Source organism: Bison bison, unplaced genomic scaffold (genome assembly GCF_000754665.1).
Source record: "Bison bison bison isolate TAMUID 2011002044 unplaced genomic scaffold, Bison_UMD1.0 scf7180017864304, whole genome shotgun sequence".
NCBI lineage: Eukaryota > Metazoa > Chordata > Mammalia > Artiodactyla > Bovidae > Bison > Bison bison.
In genome coordinates this window covers 1,211,046-1,235,274 of record NW_011494876.1, presented here as the reverse complement: position 1 = coordinate 1,235,274, position 24,229 = coordinate 1,211,046, and the positions used below count along the sequence as shown (strand labels likewise).

Sequence of the window (24,229 nt, the reverse complement as noted above, 5' to 3'; positions counted from 1 at the left end):
AAAGGTCCATGTAGTCAAAGCTCCGTTTTCCAGTAGTCATATATGAATGTGACAGTTGGACCATAAAGAAGGCTGAGTGCTAAAGAAATAATGCTTTCGAATTGTGGTACTGGAGAAAACTCATGAGTTCCTTGGTCTGCATGGAGAGCAAAATAGTCAATCCTAAAGGAAATCAACAGTGAATATTCACTGGAAGGACTGATGCTGAAGCTGAAGCTCCAATACTTTGGCTACCTGATGTGAAGAGCCGACTCATCCTATTATGAGGATACAATGAGACAGTCCATTTAATGCTTTTAGCACTTGCAAAAGACTTCATTACAAGGCTTGATACATGCTATAATACTTAATGTTAACAGTGTATGTTTCGAATCTTTAAAAGGAAGCTCTTTACACCTTAGTAGGATGAATGAGACAATGTGTCTGAAGTGCTTGCCACATGGTAACAGAGTACCACAACTTTACTGACATAAAGGAACAAGCAGGTAAACCTCCCAATGACCAAATAACCTTGAGCAAATTACTTACTATCATCTCATACTTTCTCTGTGATATGATAATGGCAGCATGAGCTCAAATAACATCAAGGGATTACCACGACAATCAAATGATGTAACTTTCTTGAACATACCCTGTAAACTATAAGGTGTTATAAATACGAGAGAGTGTAATTATTCAAACTTCTCTAGCGTATTACCTACAACGTTTACAGAAAAGCTTCTATCAAGTGGTGTTTCCTAAGGGCAGAGGGTTCCACTTTCCACTGCAGACACATTTTTCAAAATAAAGAATTTAGTGACCCACATTTAAAAACTGATATCTCTGATTCAAGTCTGGATATACTGAGACATGCTGCTGGATAAACTGTAAGGTCTGTTTTCCTGATATTTGTCTCTTATGGGCAATGTTGGTGACAAGTGTGTGACCAAATTCACCAGGACCACACTACACTGTGGTGTTGGAGGAGACTTCTGAAAGTCCCTTGGACTGCAAGGAGATCAAACCAGTCAATCCTAAAGGAAATCTGAGTATTCATTGGAAGGACTGATGCTGAAGCTGAAAAACTCCAACACTTTGGCTACCTGATGCGAAGAACTGACTCATTGGAAAAAGACCCTGATGCTGGGAAACATTAAAGGCAGGAGGAGAAAGGGACAACAGAGGATGATATGGTTGGATGGCATCACTGATTCGATGGACATGAGTTGGAGCAAGCTCTGGGATATGGTGATAGACAGGGAAACCTGGCGTGCTGCAGTCCATGGGGTTGCAAAGAATCGGACACAACTGAGCAACCGAACTGAACACACATAATTAAGGATTTCTGCACAGAGGTTTTGGCTCCTATCTTTGGTGTGTCTCAGCCTTTGCCAGACAAACACCTTGACCTCAACCTAGAAGAGTGCCCTAAGGTCTGAGCAGATAAAGGGGCATGGACATAAGAGAGATGGAAGAAAACTTTAAACTTGAGGAATTCCGATGGGTCTGTGAATGAAGTGATTTTTGCTGAATCTGGGATTGGCCACGTTATCTTTCCACACAACCAAGGGCAAGATGACTCGTGCACTCCTCCGTTTACCACCGTTCCCACCAACACTACCTTCACCCGCCATGTATTTACTCACTCCACTCATTTTGACCTCCAGGCATTTAAATTCAAAACCTTGCCCTTCCAGGAAACTCTCCACCTCATCAATCATTTCCACTCTGGTCAGCATCAAGCCAAGCCTATCCAGAAACACGAACCTTACATAGAATATGCACAAGAGACTTTCTGTGAAGACTATCTGGATCACTTAATGGTACTAAGTAAAAATCACTTGAAGAATTATACATGAATAAAAGATTAATTTAGGTTATCACTTGGCAGGCTGCACAGTTTCTAAGAGACACGAGCCTGACCATCCCACAGTCCCCATGTTAGCCAACACACACTTCCTGAGGTGACTGGGCTCTCTCCCAAGTGACAATTGTGCATGTCCCAGCTGCTATTTTCAGAACTGGCTCCACAATACAACTCAGCAGGGATGACGGCTGGGGAGGGAGAGGAGGGCAGGGAAGACGCAAGAGGAAGCCACCAATGGCCATAATTAACCGGCACATTCTTTGGCCATGACCAAGCCAAAGAAAATATTTTCTGACACACAGTTAAAAATTAATGGGGACTGCAAATAAATTTTTAGAGCTTGATAAAATATTGAAGGAGGACTGCAACCCTGAGTTTTAAGCCAGAATGAATCAAATCTTTAAAGCCTTTCACTTTGTATAAATTTAATATTCATTCATTCATTTCCTTACAGAGAACCTCTTGTTATGCTAGGCACTATGCTGGAAAGGCAGAAATGGAACTAGAACATGATTTTCACAAATGCTCTGCATGGTATACATCACTTTTTAAAAGTCTGTACAAATAATAGTTACATCAAATGAAGATTCTCTTTTAAAAGGTCAAGGTGGGGCTTGAAATTTTGAATTTCTAACAAGGACTCAGGTGATGCTGATAATACTGGTCCATGGACCACCTTCTGTGCAGCAAAGGTGAAGAAATCAGAGAAAAGAATTCACATTTAGGTCCTTTGTCCTGTAGTCCTATGTTTCTTTAGAACTGGGAGGTGGCAGGGGTGGGGGAGATGAAGGGAGAGATGGCTTGCTTGTCTTTTTCCAAACAGAACAAGCTTTGAAAATAAACAGCAGGACAGGATGACAATGACCACGAATGGCTGGAAATCTAGAGCATATTATTATCAAAGGGGCAATACTATACCCAAGGGGCAAAAGTTGAGTGTGTGCTCAGTTGTGTCCAACTCTTTGTGACACCATGGACTATAGCTCATCAGGCTCCTTTGTCCGTGGACGTTTTCAGGCAAGAATACTGGAGTGGGTTACCATTTCTTCTTGAAGAGGATCTTTCCAACCCAGGGATCGAACTCAAGTCTCCTGCGTCTCCTGCATTGACAGGAAGATTCATTACCACTGAGCCACCTGGGAAGCCCAGGGTAAGATGTGTGGGGTCCAAAAACCTTACTCTTGCTCTTTGTAAAGCACAAATATGTATACAGTACTTAAGGACATAGATCCAGCATATCTGATTTTGTCTTGGTCTCAAGGTCATGCATGTTTGACCCTTGCAGGCTCTGCAGGCAAGCTTCACAGTTGAACCCCTTGCTGTCTCTGCTCAAATCTCACTGGTTTTCTTTCAGGCCTCATATGCAATCTGTGCCCCCACTCACCTCACAGCTCTTGCACTCACTCTTCTCTCTGTTTAACTTTCTTTCCTCTGCTTCTCATCCCAATACCACCTGCTGATCCTCTGTCCCCACCAACTAGATCAAAGTCTCCAGTATATGTTTTTAGGGAAGCTTGTATCTCTTCCTTCCCAAGGCCCTTTGCTCAGTTTATCAGGCTATTTAATGAAATGATATCTGTCTTTACCTCTAAACTGTAAGCTCCATGAAGGCAGGATCCACATGTGTTTTGTGCACTACGGCATTCCCAAAACAAACATGGTGCCGGGCACACGGTGCCACTCGGTGATTCTCTGCAGAATGAGTAACTGAATCAAGTGGAGACAGCACACACAAAGCCCAGCCCAGGATGCTCAATACCTATACTGCGGATCTGGTTTTTAAGAGCATGACTCATGGCAGTTTCTTTTCAGGCCATCAATTCTATCTGAATTATCTCAGATCCACATCACTTCACTTTGCCACTTGCTTACTCAACACATGATAGTATCATTCATAAAATGCCCATCACTTTCTATTTATTCTTTCTTGACTGACCTGCTCCACTCTACAAATCTATGATCTGCATGCACAGAAGGATAAGAAGCCCATGCTCTGTAAGTAGAGGTTTGTTCTTACTAGTGCCATTTGGCTTTGAATTTAAGACCAGAAAGGGCAAAGTAAGTTAACAGTGTTGTGATCCTGAGCAAGGTAAGGGACCGCTTTCTTTCCAGCCTCGGTTCTCATGTAGAAAGACCAGTACTCGTGAAACAGGGTTTTTGCCAGATTAAACTGGATCACATATATAAAGCACTCAGTACTGTGCTTGGCACAATATGAGCATGTAATAAACCCCAGCATCTGTTGTTCCTGATACTCTAAGCAGCTCTAAGATGTAAAATTGGGTATTGTTATCAAAGCACATATTTAAAGAACGTTAACAAAAAGTTACCTTTATTGTGCATCTACCATATGTTGCTACCTACACATTCACTTATTCTGCTGCTGCTGCTAAGTCACTTAAGTCGTGTCCGACTCTGTGCGACCCCGTAGATGGCAGCCCACCAGGCTCCCCCGTCCCTGGGATTCTCCAGGCAAGAATACTGGAGTGGGTTGCCATTTCCTTCTCCAATGCATGAAAATGAAAAGTGAAAGTGAAATTGCTCAGTCGTGTCTGACTCTTAGCGACCCCATGGACTACAGCCTACCAGGCTCCACCATCCATGGGATTTTCCAGGCAAGAGTACTGGAGTGGGGTGCCATTGCCTTCTCCCTCACTTATTCTAATCATTAACAATTCTACAGAAAAAAAAAAATAATATTCCCATTTTCAGACGAAGAAACTGACATTCACACACTGCTTAATGACAGCTGGCATTTAAACATGGATCTGTCTTCACTGTCTATGCTCTCGACTCCAGGAATGGTTGGGGATCTCTGAGCAGAAAGTTAACCAAAACGTCCCTGGGCTTGGCTTCCTTGTCTTGAAAGGCAGAGGAACATACAATTGTCATACAGATTTCCTTTGGTTCTTTCATTATCAACAGAGAACACTCCACAGTGGAGTTTGCCAACAGAGCTTATCACAACAGACGGCTGCTGAGGCCTGCCAAAGAACAGGACTCCAGACGGTCTCGTCTTCTTCAATGACAAACAAGAACTCTCTTCACCCCACCTTTATTACTATGTCCCCCCAAAGCAGACCCTTGGCAACTGCCTTTTTGCAGACCTTCTAAGAAGCAGAACAGTACCATTATTGAAGGCTGACAGACATACTCCCTTCCTAATTAGCATGAAGAGATATGCAACACATAACTACAACTGGAAATGTCACATTGGGACTGCACTTCTATGCTGAGGGAAAAGCTTTGCAAGCTCAGAGTGTATAATCAATCAGCCTCTTCTACCCAGAGGCATTTGTAAAACAGGCATGTTTGGAACCACCCTCATTGAACATTCCGCCCTTACAAACTCTCTCCCAGAGAAGTCCCAAGGGCTGGCTGAGGCAGTGACCTGTCGTATTGAGCAAAAATGTCAACAGGAGAAAAAAAAAAAAAGCAAGGAAAAAAGGAGATGGTGCTTCTGATTTATTTCAAGAATGCCATCCAATAAATGAGCTCAGTGTCGCAATTAAGCTGGGCCAAGGAGGAAAGACACGTTTAGTCTTGTCTTCTGTGTCTTGCCTTGATGTTGACTGCAGCCAGTAACAGAATGAGGAGTTGGCTCAAACTGCAGAGCTGAGACCAATTATGAACTCTACTCATAACTCGTATGCCTTTGTGAGGGGTAATACTTAGGTTCCTTAAACAGTCACAAAGGGCATCTACTCTGTTGGAGGATACACATAATATGCCAGCATTACAGCTGATGGGGGTGGAAAATTCCATCATGGAGCCCCTGACACCCCACACCAATCCTGGCTTTTCCCAGTGTTTCTAATCTAAGCAAACAGTACCAACATCTTTCCAACAGAAGCAGGAGTCATCCTAGGTGGAATATCATCACCTGAATCTTTTATCTCTTCTTCTAATAACTAATACATTAGCAAGTCCACATAAACTTTTCATACCGTTGATATAATAATGCGACACTGCCTTAAAAATGGTGGCTCAGATGGTAAAGAATCTGCCTGTGGGAGATCTAGGTTCGATCCCTGGGTTGGGAAGATCCCCTGGAGAAGGGAATGGCAACCCACTCCAGTATTCTTGCCTGAAGAATCCCATGGACAGAGGTGCCTGGCAGGCTACAGTCTACTAGGAGCTACAGACTACTGTTAGCCCTCTAAGGACAACAATCATGTCTGGTTTTGCTAAACATTTTATCATTAATGGTTAAATGGATGCATGCACAAACTAGTAAGAGAGTCTACAGGAAGAGTATCCATTTCCAAGCAGCAGACTCAGGCAAGATGAGCATTTCAGTCCCGCCTGGGACATGACCTTAGTGAAAGGCATTTGGCCAGATTTGGTCCCCAATTCCCTTTAGTGTCTTAGACATTCTCTTTCTGGACCTCGGTTTTGTTTTCTGAAGAGATGAGCTCTACTGCCTTTCAGTTTAAACTTTTACAACCCTGAAATTCTAAACCCCAAACAAATACTGGACCTGAAAGAATATTCAGAAGGTTATCAGGCCTTGAGGCTTTATTGGTTCACTCTACTTGTCTGCCCTATATATGTCACAGAATGTACATAAAGAAGATCACCTCTCCTCTGTAGTGACATCCTCTTTGGGAGGATTCAAAACTATGTTTTCCAAAAGGAGATTAGCTCTTAAAGATGACCTTAGCTCTCTGAAGTCAGATGACGGAGAAGAGAAAGATCTTCTTGAGTAGGTCCTCAACCATCCTTGCAGAAGCTTTCATTCTAGAACTGCCCTAGAAAATATGGCAGTCATCAGACACATGGGACTATTTAAGGCTAAATTAGTTTAAATTAATTTTAAAATGCAGCTTCTCAGTCACAAAAATCACATGTGGTCCGTGACTATTGTGTTGGACAGCTCGGAATATTGAACATTTTCATCACTGAAGAAAGTCCTGTTGGATGGCATTGGTTGTACAGGAAGCAAGAAATGATTCCCTGATCTTCCATCTCTAGCACACACGTTCTGACCTTTTCTTGGTTCACACTGCATTTGCTTTCTCGAGATTCAGGCTTTAGGGTCGGTGCTAACACACCTGAACTCATGAGATACTCTGACAAGCTTCAGATCAAAGTCCATTTCTTCAAGGGGACTGACCCTAATGTTAGCGTCAATGGAGCACTCTTGTAGTTCTCTTCTCTGAGCATTCATCACTTCTCTAGAAGCTGTTTAAATTATTTTGCCTCCCAAGACTGAGGAGCTGTAGAGACCCTAGAGCCAGATAAGCCTGGGTTTGAATGCCAGCTCTATCTTGGGCTCACCATGTGGAGTAAAAAAAGACAGTGGGCATCTCTGGGCCTCATACTCTTCTTCTGTAAAATGGGGACAAACTGTCCTCAGCTCATAGGATTACTGGATAATTAAGTGAGTTGTTATACATAATGCACTTTGAAAAGCACTCATCATGTATATACTGAACAAACACTGTCAGAAATAAATCACTATGAAGCATAAGCACCTTCAAAGGCAGAGCTACTTTGATCTTCTGCCCCATACATCACACCCTATGCCATGGAAAATGTTGAAATGAACCATGTAGGCACAGAAGGGCTGCCTTTAAAACTGCACTGCCAGGAATTTCCTCTATAAATCCATTCAAAACAGTACAGTGAGACATTTGTACAGAGGTGTTCGCAGCAGTATTGTTTACAAAACATTAAAAGGTGGGGGAAGGAGGCATATTAAATGTCCACCTGCAGGGGGCTAGTTAAATCAACTATATAAATTCATACAATGGGATATTTTGCAGCATTTATAAAGAATGAGGTGGAACTGCGTGGGGTAACTGGAAAGATCTCCAGGATGTGTTAAGTCGACGGACAGCAATACTTAGGTTTATACCATTTATGTCTATGTTTTCTGAATCTTTGCACCAGACCCTTAACAGAGGTTTCCTGTGAGAAGGAGGAGAATCAACTCAGACTTAAAGATGTTTAAGTTCTTTACTCTAGAAAGAATTCCATAGTGTATATTCATTACTTTTACTTCAAGCTGTTTAAAAGTCTTGCTTTGAAGAGTGATTTGCGTTGCGGTGTTTTCCTCTTTGGAGCCAGGTCAGGACAAGAGGGAAAAAATGTGAGCAAGGGAAATAGACAGTGAGTACCTAGGGAAGTAAATAAAGATATTTTACTGGTAAATCCACTAGTTTACTGACTAGGAGAAGGAGGAGAGAATCCATCCAACAGGGTGGCAATTTGGGGCCAATCGTGTGTGTAAATATAAGAGCTAATGCTGACGGAGAGCTTACGTGTGTCAGACGCTGTGCTCAGCCCTTTCCAATTATTGTCTCATTTAATCCTACCTATGAGAAAGCACTATTATTATCCTCATTTTACCGAAGGGAAAAAGGAGACATGGAGCATTAAGTAACTTGCCAGAGGGCACACAGCTCAGCAGCAAAGGGGCTGAGACTTAAACTCTGGCAGGGCCACAGCCCAGCCTGCAGGCTTGTTAGTGTCCAATTGACAGAATCCCCATTAAGGGGGCCCAGAGGGGCTCACAAAGATCTCTCCAGCCCTATTCCTGTAACACTATCTGGCATATCATAAAAATTCCATTTTGCTTTCACCTTATGAAAGTCAATACAATACATTCCAATTGCTACCAAAAAATTAGGAGCCGTCTTGTACAGCAGGGAAATCATACAGCCAAAAGGTCAAAATGCTGAAGAACACAGGTAAAAGGCTAAAAGACACTGGACCCATATGCAGCATGAGAATTTCAACTCTAAAATAACTGAATGACATTCACAGAAAGACGGATGACTAGACATTTTCTGAAAAACTTTTTCCTGTTGTTGCCCAGCAAGAAGTCGGGTGAAAGTACTAAGGGTCTATTATCACAACTTTTTGGTTACATCAGTATCATCTTGGCATTTCCAGGAAAGAGCATGGGATCTAAAAATCCAACAGCCGGGTCTGTTTCCTGGCTCTCGCCTTCTGGAACCAGCTGCACAACCTTAACAAAGTCCCAAAGTGCTATCTGGTCTAAGCATCCTCATCGAAAAAGCTGGGGATAATAGCTACCTCTGTCAAAGCGATAAAACTAATGGGGAAAAAAGTGACTCCACCTACGTACCACTTGTAACATAAACACCTCAATAAAATGAGTTGATTTTCTTTTTTGTCCCTGATATGCTGTTACCTAATCACATGCTTTTCTTTTTCAACAAAGTACTCTTTGGCTTTGCACAGCCACTCCCACCCTTAACCTCTCCAAACATGCAAATGAATATTTTTTATATTCTGGATTAAAGCTCCTCTGATGGTCATAATAAGTGATTTCAGACAGGACAACTCACTTTCTTACAGCAAAGAGGATCCAACACTTGCTCTCTTCTTAGCCACGTGAATTTTTAACCATATTCACATTTACAAAAGAACACACTGAAGAAGCTCTTGGTATATCCACTGAGCCCCCATCCCTTTTCTAACCTCACAACTAGGTCAATTCTTTTTATTGGAGGATAAATACTTTACAATATTGTGATGGCTTCTGCCATTCATCAACATGAATCAGCCATAGGTATACATAGGTCCCCTTCCTCTTAAACCGCCTTTCCATCTCCCTTCCCATCCCACCCCTCTAGGTTGTCACAGAGCACCAGCTTTGGGTTCCCTGTGTCATACCACTGGCTATCTATTTTCCATATGATAATGTATATGTTTCAATGCTACTTTCTCAAATCATCGCACCCTCTCCTTCCCTCAGTTTTTCCAAAAGTCTGTCCTTTATGTCTGCGTCTCCTTTGCTACCCTGCAAATAGGATCAGAGGTATTATCTGTCTAGATTCCATACATGTGCATTAATATACGATATTAGTCTCACTCTTTCTGACTTACTTCACTCTTCATCCATTTCATTAGAATGGACTCAAATGCATTTCTTTTTATTGCTGAGTAATATTCCATTGTATACATGAACCAGTCTGAACAAATCATTCTTCCTTGGGGCACTCTCAGATCTCCCAGCCCACCAACCCCCAGTCAAATCCCAATACTTCAAGGAAACTACAACAATGGATAACGATGGCTCAGACGATAAAGAATCTGCCTGCAATGCAGGAGACCTGAGTTCGATCCCTGGGGTGGGAAGACCCCCTGGAGAAGGGAATGGCTACCCACTCCAGTATTCTGATCTGGAGAATTCCATGGACAGAGGAGCCTGACAGGCTACAGTCCATGGAGTTGCAAAGAGCTGGACATGAATGAACGACTTTCACAACAATGGATAACCAGCAATACTCAAGGCAAATCTTCTTGTATTCACAATCAGGAATCTCATTAATATCTACCTAATGTTAAATGTATATTCAAAATTTGGACATGAACAGTAGGCACAAAGTTAACATTCTTCCCTGTCCCCACTGCAAAAAGTGCCCCTGAAACAGGGCAATTATCACGTCAGAGTTATAATGCCCCTAAGAAAATAAGTCTATTTTGTATTCATCCTTTGTTTTTAAATCTCATCTGGAAAATGCCACTGTGTTCGACCCATAAATCCAGATTTTGAGAGTTTCTAAAAAGTACACAAAACTTAATAACTTGATCCAGTTATTAACAGTATCATAGTATATCCTTCTGTCTCAAATAATGACACTCAACAAAACAATCAAGCTATAATACTGTCTTCAGAAGATGTAAGTTTAATTTTCTCCCCACATTAGGCTTTGAGCTCATCCTACAGATTTACTTTCACCTATGTGAAATGATTTATACTCATGTTATTCAACACAGTCATGGTTTGAAATATTAAAAAATGTTTATTCAAAAAGACCTAGTTAAATAAATTATGGTCCACGTATTCAGGAGATTACTTACTCACTTAAAAAAGAAAACAAAAAGCACTCTAGTACTGAACCTCAAAGACTCAGAAGACATACTTTCATGATATAAAACAGTAAGATGCCAACTAGCATATATACCTTCTATAAGGGAAGATATGAGAACACATGTATGAAACAAATACATGTATGTGGACACTTGCATATATGTGTTTGTATTTACATTAAAAAAAAAAAAAAACTTCAGAAGAGTAATCAGAAATGAATAACACCGGTTTTAGTATCTGGGGAAAAGAGAAATGGAAATTAGACAGGTGGAAGATAGATCTAGGAAAGAGCTTACTTACTGAATACTTCTGAAATATTCTGCTTTGAAATATTCCATGAAAATGTATCATCTATTCCAAAATATATTAAACATCAACTGGTGGTACAAATGACATTCCAGTCCTTTTGAGACTAAAACACCACCACCTATAAGGTCACATTTTATGCTATGAGTCTTCTTCCTCTTCTTTCTAATACCATACATACCCATATTAAACACACACACACACACACGCCCACACTCACACATGCCCGCATTTAAATCAACAAATTAAAGGAGAAAAATCCTGGAGGAAAAAAAAAATCCAAAGTATTTTTAAAGAGTTCCACAAAGCCTTATTCCATATATTTTGTTATTATTAATCCCATTAAGGTGAACTGCCATCTCCTACAGATGTTTAGAATTCACTAGTCCACAGAACATCTCTGCCTCAATGGCCCAGGATCCTCTGTGGTGCCCAGCAGAGAGGCACGCTCATTGCTGCCATACAGATCAGCTCACCTTCATAGGTGCCAATTTCTAGAAGAGTCCCGCTCTGCTCGAGGTCCAAGAACTCCTTCACAGTCAGAAAGTTATAGTCCACGCCAGGCACCTCTCCTTCTCTGGGAGACCGGGTTGTGCCTGTGGCAGACAAGACAAAAGGCACAAGAAAACATCAGTCCACTGAAAGAGGAAGTGCCCCATCCAGGTGTAATTAAAATAACCAGTTCAGTAAGTACCTAAGCTGACAGACCCACCTACTGAGACAGGGAGCTGGCAAAGGTAATGTCTTTCTAGCAGAAAAGCATCCTGACTTTCATCCTCTCGAGCCTGGGCCCCTCAAATACCAGAAAGAGAAAACCAAACACAGCAAGGCAGCCCAGGGAGATTTTTATCACTAAAAAAAATGATGAATGCACTGAATGAAAAGGGTGAACTGTATTTTATACAGACAACATTCACAATCAGCAGCTTTTAGGGCTCCAGTAAATTCTAAAAACATTATCCACCTTAAGCTCAGCCTAAGGGGTTTATATTTTTATCACAGGCCTTGAAATTCTTGTGTTCCTCAATATATCCGGCAACTTCCAATGTAATAAGCCCTTTGAAGAAAATGACACCCGCTGCATAAACACATCACTAGAGAAATTCAATTGCCCAAGATCTGTGGCTGGATACCTCCCAGGGATCAAAATGTTGCTGTGTCTCCATGTAATTAATATGTTTGGCAAAAAGAGGCCACCCGTAAGTTCTGACAGGAGAAAAAGGACACTGCTTTCGGTAGAAAATTCTCCCCCTGAATTAATCTCATCATGAATTCAAAGACTCATAAATATAACAATTCTTCTTATGAAATAACACAGGCCCTCTAGAATATTTAAGTCACCCAGCTGAGGTGCTGGGCGAAAGACCTGTCATTTTAGCCCACTCAACCTCGATCAAAAGTGTGGAAGGAGTGTGGTTTACACTCAAACTAAAAAAAGAAAAGAAACCATAAGCAATTTCGGAGTACATACTAGAAATCTACATTAAATGGTAGGGGAGATTAAAAAAAAAAAGCAAAATTCATGATTTCTGCTCCAACATTTAAGTTAGGTAAGGCATACAACCAACATGGGTTCACTCTGCAAGGCACACTTACCCATAGTGCTTTTAAGTCATTTTTAAAAATATAATAAGTAGGAATTTTTCCCCTTAGTCCTAGTTCTAATTCTCCCTAAAAAGCAATTACATAACCAACTTATGTTGTCTCCAGTGTTCATGGCAGAACACAGTCTCTGATTACCTGCCCATGTGAATTCCCATGCATCTACAATGGATATCCAGAATTCTCTTATGTCAAGAAGTCAACACTTCTTACATATTTTACTCAAGCAAAACATTTTTAAACAAGTCCAATTTTTCTAATATCTGAAGTCTGAGTGTTACAAAAAGCTGCAAATTGCCCATAGTACCAGTTATGTTACAAATGTTTGCTTGTCATGCTCAGCACACCAGGACTTTCTGGTATAGAAGCCTGCTTGTGTAGTGTCCAAAAGTCTATTCTTAAACTGTTTCCTAAGTTGTTTCCATTTCTTGCTTCCCTGGCAGACTATGACACCCTTGAGGTACTTTACAATGTTTAAATTTACATCTCGGGTGTCAGGCATACAGTGGGTACTCCAGAAGCATAAAGAGTACCGTATACTGCTGTGGAGGAGGTACACATAGAAAGGGAATGATGAATTCATGGTCTGTCTGGTTCCTGAGCTTCTGCTGTTTCTCCGTTTCCTAATCTGTGAAATAAGGACAATAAACTACCTATAAGTTTGTTGTGTGTATTGAATAAGACAAGGCTTTTAAAAGGCCTAGCTCAGTACCTGCTACCAGATACACAGTTTATGTTATTATAGAATGAAATGAGTTGGTATTATAGTTCAAATTATATACATAATTGAGCTTCCCTGGTGGCTCAGATGGTAAAGAATCTGCATGCAATGCAGAAGACCCTGCTTTGATCCCTGGTTGGGAAAGATCCCCTGAAGAAGGGAATGGCAATACACTCCAGTACTCTTGCCTAGAAACTTGCCATGAACGAGAAGCTTGGCGAGCTATAGTCCATGGGGTGGCAAAGAGTCAGACATGACTGAGAGACTAACACTTTCACTCTTTTCAGTGTCCAGTTGAGAAAAAAAAATCAAGGCATAGACAAGAACAATAGGACGGAGGTGATAAGAAGCCATGAGATTTCTATTATGAATGGTGAACACTTTAAACAGCTGTAAGAGAGTATACAGGATAGATGTGTTCAAAGTACATCAACTTATCAGGCCAGGCTAGGTTTAGATTTTAAAGACAGAAACCTCTGATGGAGTGTGTAAGAAAAACAGAAGAATAAGTAGCACATCCCTAGGCAAACGGGATGTGCTACTTACAGACATCAAGAAGATGGGGGAATGGTGTATAAGGGAAAAAAAATTAAGAGTTCACTTCTGAATATGTGAAAGCTTGAGATGCCTATCAGACACCTTGGGTGTAGAGAGCTCTGGACAGCTGAATATGTAAACCAAAAAACAGATGGGTGGCTGGGCCCTAAATTTGAGAGTTATCACTAAACCACTGGCATTTGAAGGCAAGAGAGAGAATCTAGGGGGAGAGACAGTATAGAAAAAGCAGTCAAGAAGTCTGACTTAAACACAAAAACTTTACAATTTTTGGAAACTAAGAAGAGGAAAAGATCCTCAGAGGAGATGAAGAGGCAGCTATCAACAAAGCAGGAGCAGAGGAGGAGGGTGTGATGTCTCAGAGCCAAGTGCAGAAGCTGTTCAGCCAGCTATTTGGAAAACACGAAGTCTGCATGCATCATACTGGGAAATTCCCGTGTAGGGCAAGAACAGAATCTCTTTGAAACTTGCTGTGAAAGAATCTGTCTTAAATATGTTCTATATGGCAACTCTCACACTCAAGTCTCCATACCAAAATTCTATTAACTAAATCCATCCCTCCATTCCCAGCGCCCCCAAATGCGGGTAAATGAGGAAGACCAAACAGAAGATCTGTTTGTTTGTTTTTTTAAAGTCTTCCACACCAGACAATATTTTGGTTTTTTCTCCCCTTCCTATAATCATCTTATCGTTGACATTTCTTCCAGTCATGTTTTCTGAAACAATCTGTCAGAGTAACTGTTGAGACAACATTAACCTCTGGGACTTAATTTCCTGAACGGATTGAAAATAATCAAGAACTTGGGGGAAAATGGTACATTGTAGAGGAAAAATGAAAACACGCAGACACCATTTTCCCTTGGAAATAAATACGCTTAGAATGGCCTTTAAACAGCAGGGGAAGGGGGTGGGGGAGGATTCATCTCCACCCACAAAACCTTCAGGGTTTACTACCCAGACAAAACCTTTCCTCTCTGCAGGCCAGCAGGAGCTTACTGGAGTTATCCTCTGAGCAACTGGCCCTGGGCCTGGTCCACATGATCAGGCTCCCATTCAGAGATGCTAGGGAGAAAGGGCCTGGGAGGCGACCCCGCCCTCTCTTTTCTTTCAGCAGAATGACAGGCTGCCTGCTGGACACACGCCTGGCAGATGGCATTTCAAAGGTTTTTCAGGAGCCATCTGGGGTGGGTACAATTATTACAAACCACACTTCTAACAAAGCCAGAAGGGTTACTTCCTGGCAGAAGAGAAGTAAAACAAATTCTACCATGTTTCTCAGGGACAACGTATTTAAAAAAAACCACCAGGCTGACAAATGGAGGTTGCTTCCGGCTTACTATACCGTCTTTTGTTGGTCCAGCTAGAAACCAGGGCAACAATATCTTGCAGCTACCATGTCTGAACAAACAAACAGAGCTCACCCCTGGCCTTCCAAAAGAAAGAAGAGATAATCAAACACTAGGAAAAAAGAACAGCTTCCACTTATTTGATGCTTACCTATATCTTAGGTAAAGTGTTCAACAGTTAATCAACAGTGCTATAGCTAATCTTTCTCAGAAACACAGAAGGATTGCTATTATACTCACTTTTTTAAAGATGAGGAAGCTGACACCTAGAGAAGCAAAGTAACCTTCCCAAGGTCACATACAACTCAGCTGGGGAAAACTATGATTTGAAAGTTAGGCAGTCTGACTTTAGTCATTTGAAATCATTGTTGTCCAAAAGAACGTTCTGCCGTATGGGAAATGTTTCTTAGATGTGAGTCTAAGATGGTAGCCACGAGCCACATCTGGTTATTATTATTATTTTTATTAAATACATTTCAGGTGCACAGCATTAAAGTTCAACACGTGTACACATGTAGCTATTGATATGTGGCTAACGTGACAGAGGAACTGAACGGAAATTTTATCTAATGTTAATTACTTTAGATTTAAAGAGGCACATGTGGCTAGCGGCAACTGGATTGGCCAGTGCATTTCTAAACCAGGAGGGCGTTTCCAGTACTATGTTCACTACCATGCCCGCAAAGCACTTTCAGCTTTTGAAATAAAAATAAGAACCATATCAAATTGCTTGAGAAGGAAATGGCAACCCACTCCAGTATTCTTGTCTGTGAAATGCCATGGACACAGGAGCCTGGCAAACAACAGTCCACAGGGTCACAGAGAGTCAGATATGACTTACCGACTTAACAACAACAATCAAACGGCAGAATCTTGTCCTCACACAGGAAACTCATCCTTTAAAAGCCTCTTATCTGCTTTGAAAAATGACAGTCAAGCTTTATGTTTCTTTTGGATATGGTATCTTGGGAAAAAAGTCTTCCTAGATATTTGTGCCATCACTTTTGGCAGCCAAAACAAAAACCAAAAGCAACAAGATCAAAACAAAAGCAGTCCTCCAAAATACATACACACACACAAAGTGAGTTCCTGTGAATATAGGAATGAGTAAATGAAATATGGTAGATCTTCCCTTAGGAAATTTTTTTTTTCCTCTGTAAAGAAGTACTAGTTAGATGCCCAAGCAGTTATGAGAAAGAATATCTATAATATACAGTTAAGTAACATAAAGTATAAAAATAATCACTGCATTTTACTGAAAAAGAGAAAAGAAAGCCCTATGGGTGCTACATGTTTTCTGAGTTAATAAATAGTTAAATGGATGGAGAAGGCAATGGCACCCCACTCCAGTACTCTTGCCTGGAGAATCCCATGGACGGAGGAGCCTGGTGGGCTGCTGTCTATGGGGTTGCACAGAGTTGGACATGACTGAAGTGACGCAGCAGCAGCAGCAGCAAATGGATGGAATAAATCCTTAACAGCGGTAACCAGAAGAGGGTGGGTGCAGAAATGGGAGGAGAAAAAAAAATTGTTTCTTTACATCCCTCTGAATTGTACCACTGTGCTTGTAGTTAGCTGTTTTGGTATTTTATAAATCGAATAAAATAATAAAATAATCCTGAAAGTCCTGATTGTTAGGCATCCTACTCAAACAACTTCGATATTAGCTTAATCCTTGCAAGAACATGCCAAAGAATAGAGGCTCCAACTGAATCAACACATAATACGTCCCAAGGTTTCCAACTATAGAAAGCTAGCATCAAGGTCCTCACTACTTGCCTTTAGCTATGAATAGGTTGTGGTTGTTCAGTCGCTCAGTTGTAGCCGACACTTTGCGACCTAAAGTTAGGAGAAGGTGGCAATATTTTTCTGCCTGATTTTGGTTTTTAAATTTCAAATCATTCATCACTTACACAGAGTCTTTTTTAAGTGTTAAAATTTAACAAAATGTGCACCAGAGAAGTGAATACTATCAGCCTTTTCTGCACCAGATAAATGAATTTGAGCTCTGCCCTGCTGACTGTCTCAGTACGAATTAGCAGTACCCAAAAAAGTTTGCCTCCAAAGCTTGAGTGGCTGCTTGCTTCTTGGGCACATTGTATGGTTCGTAAACTTTCAGTGTACCTGGCACGAGGGAATCTTGATGAGGAAATCAAAAAACTACCTTCCTTATCATCAAGCTCCACAAACTACGGCTACAGAGAACGAGATGGTTGGATAGCATTACTGAATCCATGGATTCGAGTTTAAGCAAACTGAGAGACAGTGATGGACAGGGAAGCCTGGTGTGCTGCAGTCCATGGTGGGGCAGAATCTCACACAACAGTGACTGAACAACAAATGGCTACAGAAACAAAACCAGATTTGGAGCTCATCTGCATTCTCGTCTTATTTCTAGAATTTCTTTTGAAATATCCAGTTCAAGCCAGAAAAAAAATTTTAGAAATGAAACACTAATATGCTATTTCCTACTGCTAAGTGTTCCCAATACGATTAAGTTTCAAGGCAAGTCATCACTCCAACTGGCCTCAAGGCCAGACTGCTAGTAGAGGGATCATTACTAAGAGTAAATTGTTAATACTCAATGGGATCATCTGATGTTAACTTCATCTGGGTTTTGCTTATCTAAATGTAACGAGACTTTCAAAAATCATAGTCACTCCATCTGCTTACAGGTTAAGAAAACAAGTGTTTACGTTGCTTGAAATTCATTAGATATCCAAGATAACCTCATAGTCTTTATTCTTTAGTTGCCAGAGATACAGTAGAGTAGAACATGTTTTTTCCCCAAATTCACTAAATTACCTACCACTCACACAATTTTTCCCCAGTGGCTCAGTGGAAAAAATCTGCCTGCAATGCAGGAGCCACAGGTTCGATCCCTAGGTCGGAAAGATCCCCTCAGGGGAGGGCATGGCTACTCACTCCAGTATTCTTGCCTGGAGAGTCCCATGGACAGAGGAACCTTGCAGGCTACAGTCCCTGGGCTCACTAAGAGTTGAAAACGACTGAAGTGACTTGGCATGCACGCACACGGTTTGTGCCATATCTTGAGATCAAAAGAAATGCTTAACTGCTATATACCTATTAGAATGGGCTTTTAAAAAAAACTTACAGTACCAGATGCTAGTGAAAACATGGAGCAACTGGAACTTTTTAATACATTGTTGGTAAGGATGCAAAATGGTACAGCCACTTGAAAAAGAGTTTGGCAGCTTCTTAAAAAGTTAAACACAAATCTACATAGGACCCCCAAATCATACTCCTAAATATTTATCCTCAATAAATGAAAACTCACATTTATACAAAAACCTATATATAAATGTTTAAGCAGCTCTACACATAATCGGCCCAAAACAGACAGACAACCTGAATGTGCTTCAATTGACAACTGGATACACAGTGTAAAGTCCTTACGATGAACTCAACAACAGTTTAAATGTACACAACAATGTGGATTAATCCCAAATACATTTTAATAAGTGTAAAAAAAAAAAAAAAGCCAGACTCAAAAGGTTAGATACTGCATATTCCATTTCAGTGATAGTCTATAAAAGGCAAAACTACAATAGAGATGGAGAATAAACCAGCTGTTGCCAAGTGTATGGTTGACGTTGACTGCAAGGGGGCAGCACCAGGGAATGGGGGGAGTGGAGAGGGTTTGAGGAGGCAGAAAAGTTCTGTATCCTGATTGCGGTGGAAGGTGAAGGACAATGTACTTCTCAAAACCTACAGAACTGTACACGACAAAGAGCAGATTTTACTGTTATAAAACTTCAAAAAGGAAACACTTAGCATTACCTACAATGAACAATCAGTTCCAGCCTGTCATAAACAACTAAAAATAAATACAACAAAAATAAAATTGGTTCATTTTATTTAGAGTCTTAGGCTCTGAGCCTGAAGTCCACATTCTCTCATTACAAAGGGAGATTAACAAACATTAGAGATTTATTAGCTCCAAACTGAGACTTTCTCCTTAACACAATTACAAGCATTTTATTTTTAATTACAGAGAGTCATATGCTCAGTATTAGATTAGATCTTTAAGTAGCATCAAGAACACTGCTTAAAATCATCTCACTTCATCACTGAAGTCATGCTGGGAACCACTAGGACTAGTTCTCTACCAACCAGGAAAACCCAGGACATTAGAGCCTCTAGTTTTTAAGGTGGAAAACAGCAGTTTCAGAGTCCTACTCCATCACCTTACTCTCTAAAGAATTTAGGTTGATCCATCTAAGTCTCAGCTTCCTCACCTACATTGAGGGTGGAAAAAAATAAAACCATCAAAATTTAAGACAACAATTTTAAGTACTAAAAACACCTATACCTCTGGGCTTTGTGCAGGCACAAAGGGAGACAAGGTATGTGGCACTCCCATCACGGTGTCCAGCGGGGACAGAGTACCCGAAACAAACAAGTAGGTGATGAGCAGCTGACTTGGATTTGGCTAGCTGGGAAACTCGGAGGTGAGTTTCATCAACACTCTTGGAGATATGTTCAAGGAGAAAAACCTCTCTGCATATGATTTAAATACATTACATATTATTTTGTTTTCCTACTAGACATTCTCACAGTCAAACCTGCGTCATTTCTGGCCCTCAGTTAATGCAAGCTTCTTTACCCCGGCTAGGAGATCATCTGCCTATTTACCATGTCCACCCCATCTACTTCATTTCAACATAAAAATGAAAGGAACGTATGTCCTACAACTAAGCGATCTTTATGTTTTTTAAAAATGGAAGGAAGGTGTGTCCTACAACTAAGCGATCATTATGTTTTTACCCTGTAGGGATAAGTCCTAACTCTTTGGCTCCAATTCATGAATGCTCGTGTCCTCTTGTCACCATCTCAGAAATACAAATCTTGTAGCATGTACCATAACAAACATTTTTCTATGAGTACATGCCCTTTTCTAGGGAGCCTGACCAACCACAAGGGTGTAAATCCCCTTCCTCCCCAGAGATTTAGAAACAATGTATCTACTAATACTGACCACAAAGCCTTGCATGTCTAATAGACTCAAAACACTAGTGACTTTTCTATGGCGCCTTAATCATGGCTTTAGGCACCCAAATGTGGAGCCCCTTGAATAGCTAGTGGGTGTTTCCTCCTGGATAAACAGCACTTGCTTTTACTGAAACTTTTGTATTACCAGGGCTGCCAGTGAATAGGAGGCAGGAACAGAGAACTGAGGACAGAAGACCAATAGACCTTTTCTCCTAAGAGAATGTGTTCATGTTTAAAGTCAGTCCATCAACAGATGAATGGCTAAAGAAAATGTGGTATATATACATAAAATGGAATACTACTCAGTCATAAAAAGGAATGAAATAATGCCATTTGCACTAACAAGGATGGACCTAGACATTCTCCAGTGGAGTAAATCAGACAGAGAAAGACAAATATCACATGATCTCTCTCACATGTGGGACCTAAAAAAATTATACAAATAAATTTATTTATAAAGCAGAAATTAATTCAGAGGCATAGAAAACAAACTTATGGTTACCAAAGGAGAATTGGGGTTGGTGGAGGGAAATAAATTAGGAATCTGAGATTAACATTTACAGTATATATACTATATATAAAGTATTTATATATATATAAATACTATATATAAAGCAGATAAACAACAAGGACCTACTGTATAGCACAGGGAACTATAACTATATTCAATGTCTTACAATAACCTATAACGGAGAAGAATCTGAGAAAGAATGCATACATACATATACATACTTACAGATATATATATGTATAACAAAATCGCTTTGCTGTATACCTAAACACCATAAATCAACTATACCTCAATTTTTAATAATCAGGAAAAGAACAAAATATTTAAAACAAGTGCCCTGCTTGTGTCCTTTTAAATCCAATAAATAGTCAAACAAAAACAACCCTATAGTTATTATTATTGTCCCCACTTCACAGGTGACAGAATAGGCACATAGAGATGAAGTGACTTGCCAAAAATTACACAGTTGCTAAGTGGCAGAGCCAGGATTTGAACTCAAGACTTTATTTCCACAGGGCAGCAAAAACCCCTGTATATGAAGAAAGCACTGGGTACAGGAACAAACTAGTGGGAGGAGGGAGACAGCTTAGTTTTCATAGCTCTTCATCTCTGTCCTCATCAAACAAAACGAAGGGGTGCTGATGGAGTTAAGCCTGGGGGAGAATGCTTAGCCTCACCCTCTATGACTTCCTTAATCCAAACCCTGAGCTCCCAGGAAATATGTTTTACTACCTCTTAATCAGAATAATGAGGTAATTCAGGCCAGAATCACTGAATAGGCAAGTCAAGCAACAACTTGAACATGCATATTAACCATTCTTCCTCTTTGATGCGGGGGAGAGGCAAATATAGTCATGGAAATCCTGCGTTCATTAAAAACAGGAAAGGGAAAATTTTCAAGCTGTCACAGATTCATTGCAAGCATTCAGGCAATGAACAAAAAGAATTTCCAACACTCCATACACACTTATCAAAAATCAACTTTGGGGGAATTATCTTGAGGCATTTTTTTGCTCAGAAAGGAATTCTGAAAATCAGTAATGCCATAGTTTAGTACTAAAGGCTGTCTATGATAAGAAGGGATTAGATCAGATAGACTTTCAGTATTATGACAGTTCATACATTTTACTTTCTCTGAATTAATGACAGCAATTGTTTGTATACAATAGAATGAACTAATGCCAATGATTTCAACCAGGTAATTTCAAAAGCATGTGAAAGAAAATGGTTATTTCGGTGAAAAGCTATAATTAATGGAGAATGTCAAGTTTTCATAAATTAGGTGACTGCAAGCCAATGCTAAATGCTGCTAATCTCTGGCAGCTTTCTTTCTTTAGTTTAAAAAAAAAAATAAGACTGACTGCCAATGGGTAGATGGTTTCTTTCAGGGGTAAAAAGAATGTCCTGAAATTAGATAGCTGGTTTCACAGTTTAAGGAATATAATAAAAATGCTGACTTTTATGGAGTTTACACTATCAATAACACTGTTAAAAATAATACTGAACTATAGATATGCAGAGATAAACAGAAGGTAGTCTCTGTCTCCAAGGATATGACTATTCAGTAGAGGAGTTGTTAACATTTCTGTGAATAATATGTGCATGGCATAAATTTCTTCTTCAACAGTAACCTGCTTTCATTAGTTCTTCTAATATATGAATCAAGTGTAAGCGTGAGATCAGAAATTATTGACCATGTTATGTTATATCTTCCTATAAACTGCAGGGGTCTGAAATTCTCCCAGAACAGCCATATAGACAGAAACTGTTACAAGATCTAAAATCAGACTTGGTGAGTTCAAACTCCAGCTCTGATATTGACTGTGTAACCATAGCCAAGTTAAACATTTTGGGCCATGATTTCTTCATCTCCAAAATGGGAACAATAATACCTGCCTCATAAACTTGTGTAAGGATTAAGACAATACATATAACCTGCTAGGTCTGGTCATAATCTGCATTCAATGAACACTGACTGTAACAACAAAAGCATCATCACCATCACCACCACAACGCCCTCTTCTCTCTCTCCAACCATTTCCCTTTAAAAGAAAAGAAAGTAATTACTGCCCCTTCATTACACTGCTATTGTGGAACACAGGTTTTCTGTACATAACGCCTAATTTAATTATCCCAAGAGTGGCATTCTTTTCCCACAAGTTTCACATCACACAAAATTTTCTATTTTTAATTATTATTTGTCAAAACCTCTCATACAAAAGCAAACAACTCCCAGCCACAACTTTGTAGACTGTATTTTGCTAAGAAATCATAAAGTCAACTTGTTCTGTAAATACCATAATTTTAAATGATCATTGTCATTAAGCACTAGCATGTATCTATAAGGATAGATAGATGCCTATTTGCTGGAATACAGTATGTCTGAATGTGAGGCCCTCAAGTCCCATAATTTCATGTTATCATGCTATTCTTCATACAATTAACTCCTTCTCATGGAAAGGGTAAATATAGACTTACTAAAGAAATACCATAAACCTGGATATAAAGAGAGAAAACAATTTATATCTAACACCAAGAGAGAAGAGTTACAAGAGCAAGTCGAGATGGACATAAGAAAAAAAGAGTTTGCATTGATTTAATTAATACACTGGTTCTCTGTTGACCTAGGCATGACAATTCTTAAAGTCTTCTCAAGTATTCAGACTAACACTCATCACCATGTAAATTTTACTTTGGCTCTTGTCAAGTGTATAACTGCTCTGTCAAAGAAAACAGAAGGAAATACTGTGTGACACACAATATGAGATGCTAAAAGAATAAAGCAGTTTGGGAAAAGCAAGAGAGTTCCAGAAAAACATCTATTTCTGCTTTATTGACTATGCCAAAGCCTTTGACTGTGTGGATCACAATAAACTGTGGAAAATTCTGAAAGAGATGGGAATACCAGACCACCTGACCTGCCTCTTTAGAAATCTGTATGCAGGTCAGGAAGCAACAGTTAGAACTGGACATGGAACAACAGACTGGTTCCAAATAGGAAACAGAGTACATCAAGGTTGTATATAGTCGCCCTGCTTATTTAACTTCTATGCAGAGTACATCATGAGAAATGCTGGGCTGCAAGAAACACAAGCTGGAATCAAGATTGCTGGGAGAAATATCAATAACCTCAGATATGCAGATGACACCACCCTTACGGCAGAAAGTGAAGAGGTACTAAAAAGCCTCTTGATGAAAGTGAAAGAGGAGAGTGAAAAAGTTGGCTTAAAGCTCAACATTCAGAAAACGAAGATCATGGCATCCGGTCCCATCACTTCATGGGAAATAGATGGGGACAGTGGAAACTGTGTCAGACTTTATTTTTGGGGGGCTCCAAAATCACTGCAGATGGTGACTACAGCCATGAAATTAAAAGATGCTTACTCCTTGGAAGGAAAGTTATGACCAACCTAGATAGCATATTCAGAAGCAGAGACATGACTTTGCCGATAAAGGTTCGTCTAGTCAAGGCTATGGTTTT

The 24,229-nt window shown here is 40.1% G+C and overlaps 1 protein-coding gene across 10 annotated transcripts in view; it reads right to left on the bottom strand.

The window, feature by feature from the left end:
* The window catches only part of MAGI1 (membrane associated guanylate kinase, WW and PDZ domain containing 1), a 647,256-nt gene that overhangs the window by 124,326 nt on the left and 498,701 nt on the right, over window positions 1–24,229 (bottom strand). For all 10 annotated transcript variants that reach the window (XM_010851514.1, XM_010851515.1, XM_010851520.1 and 7 more), the window contains exon 3: window positions 11,477–11,596. In XM_010851514.1, the coding sequence (XP_010849816.1) occupies window positions 11,477–11,596 (120 nt within the window). The remainder of the gene's footprint in view (window positions 1–11,476; window positions 11,597–24,229) is intronic.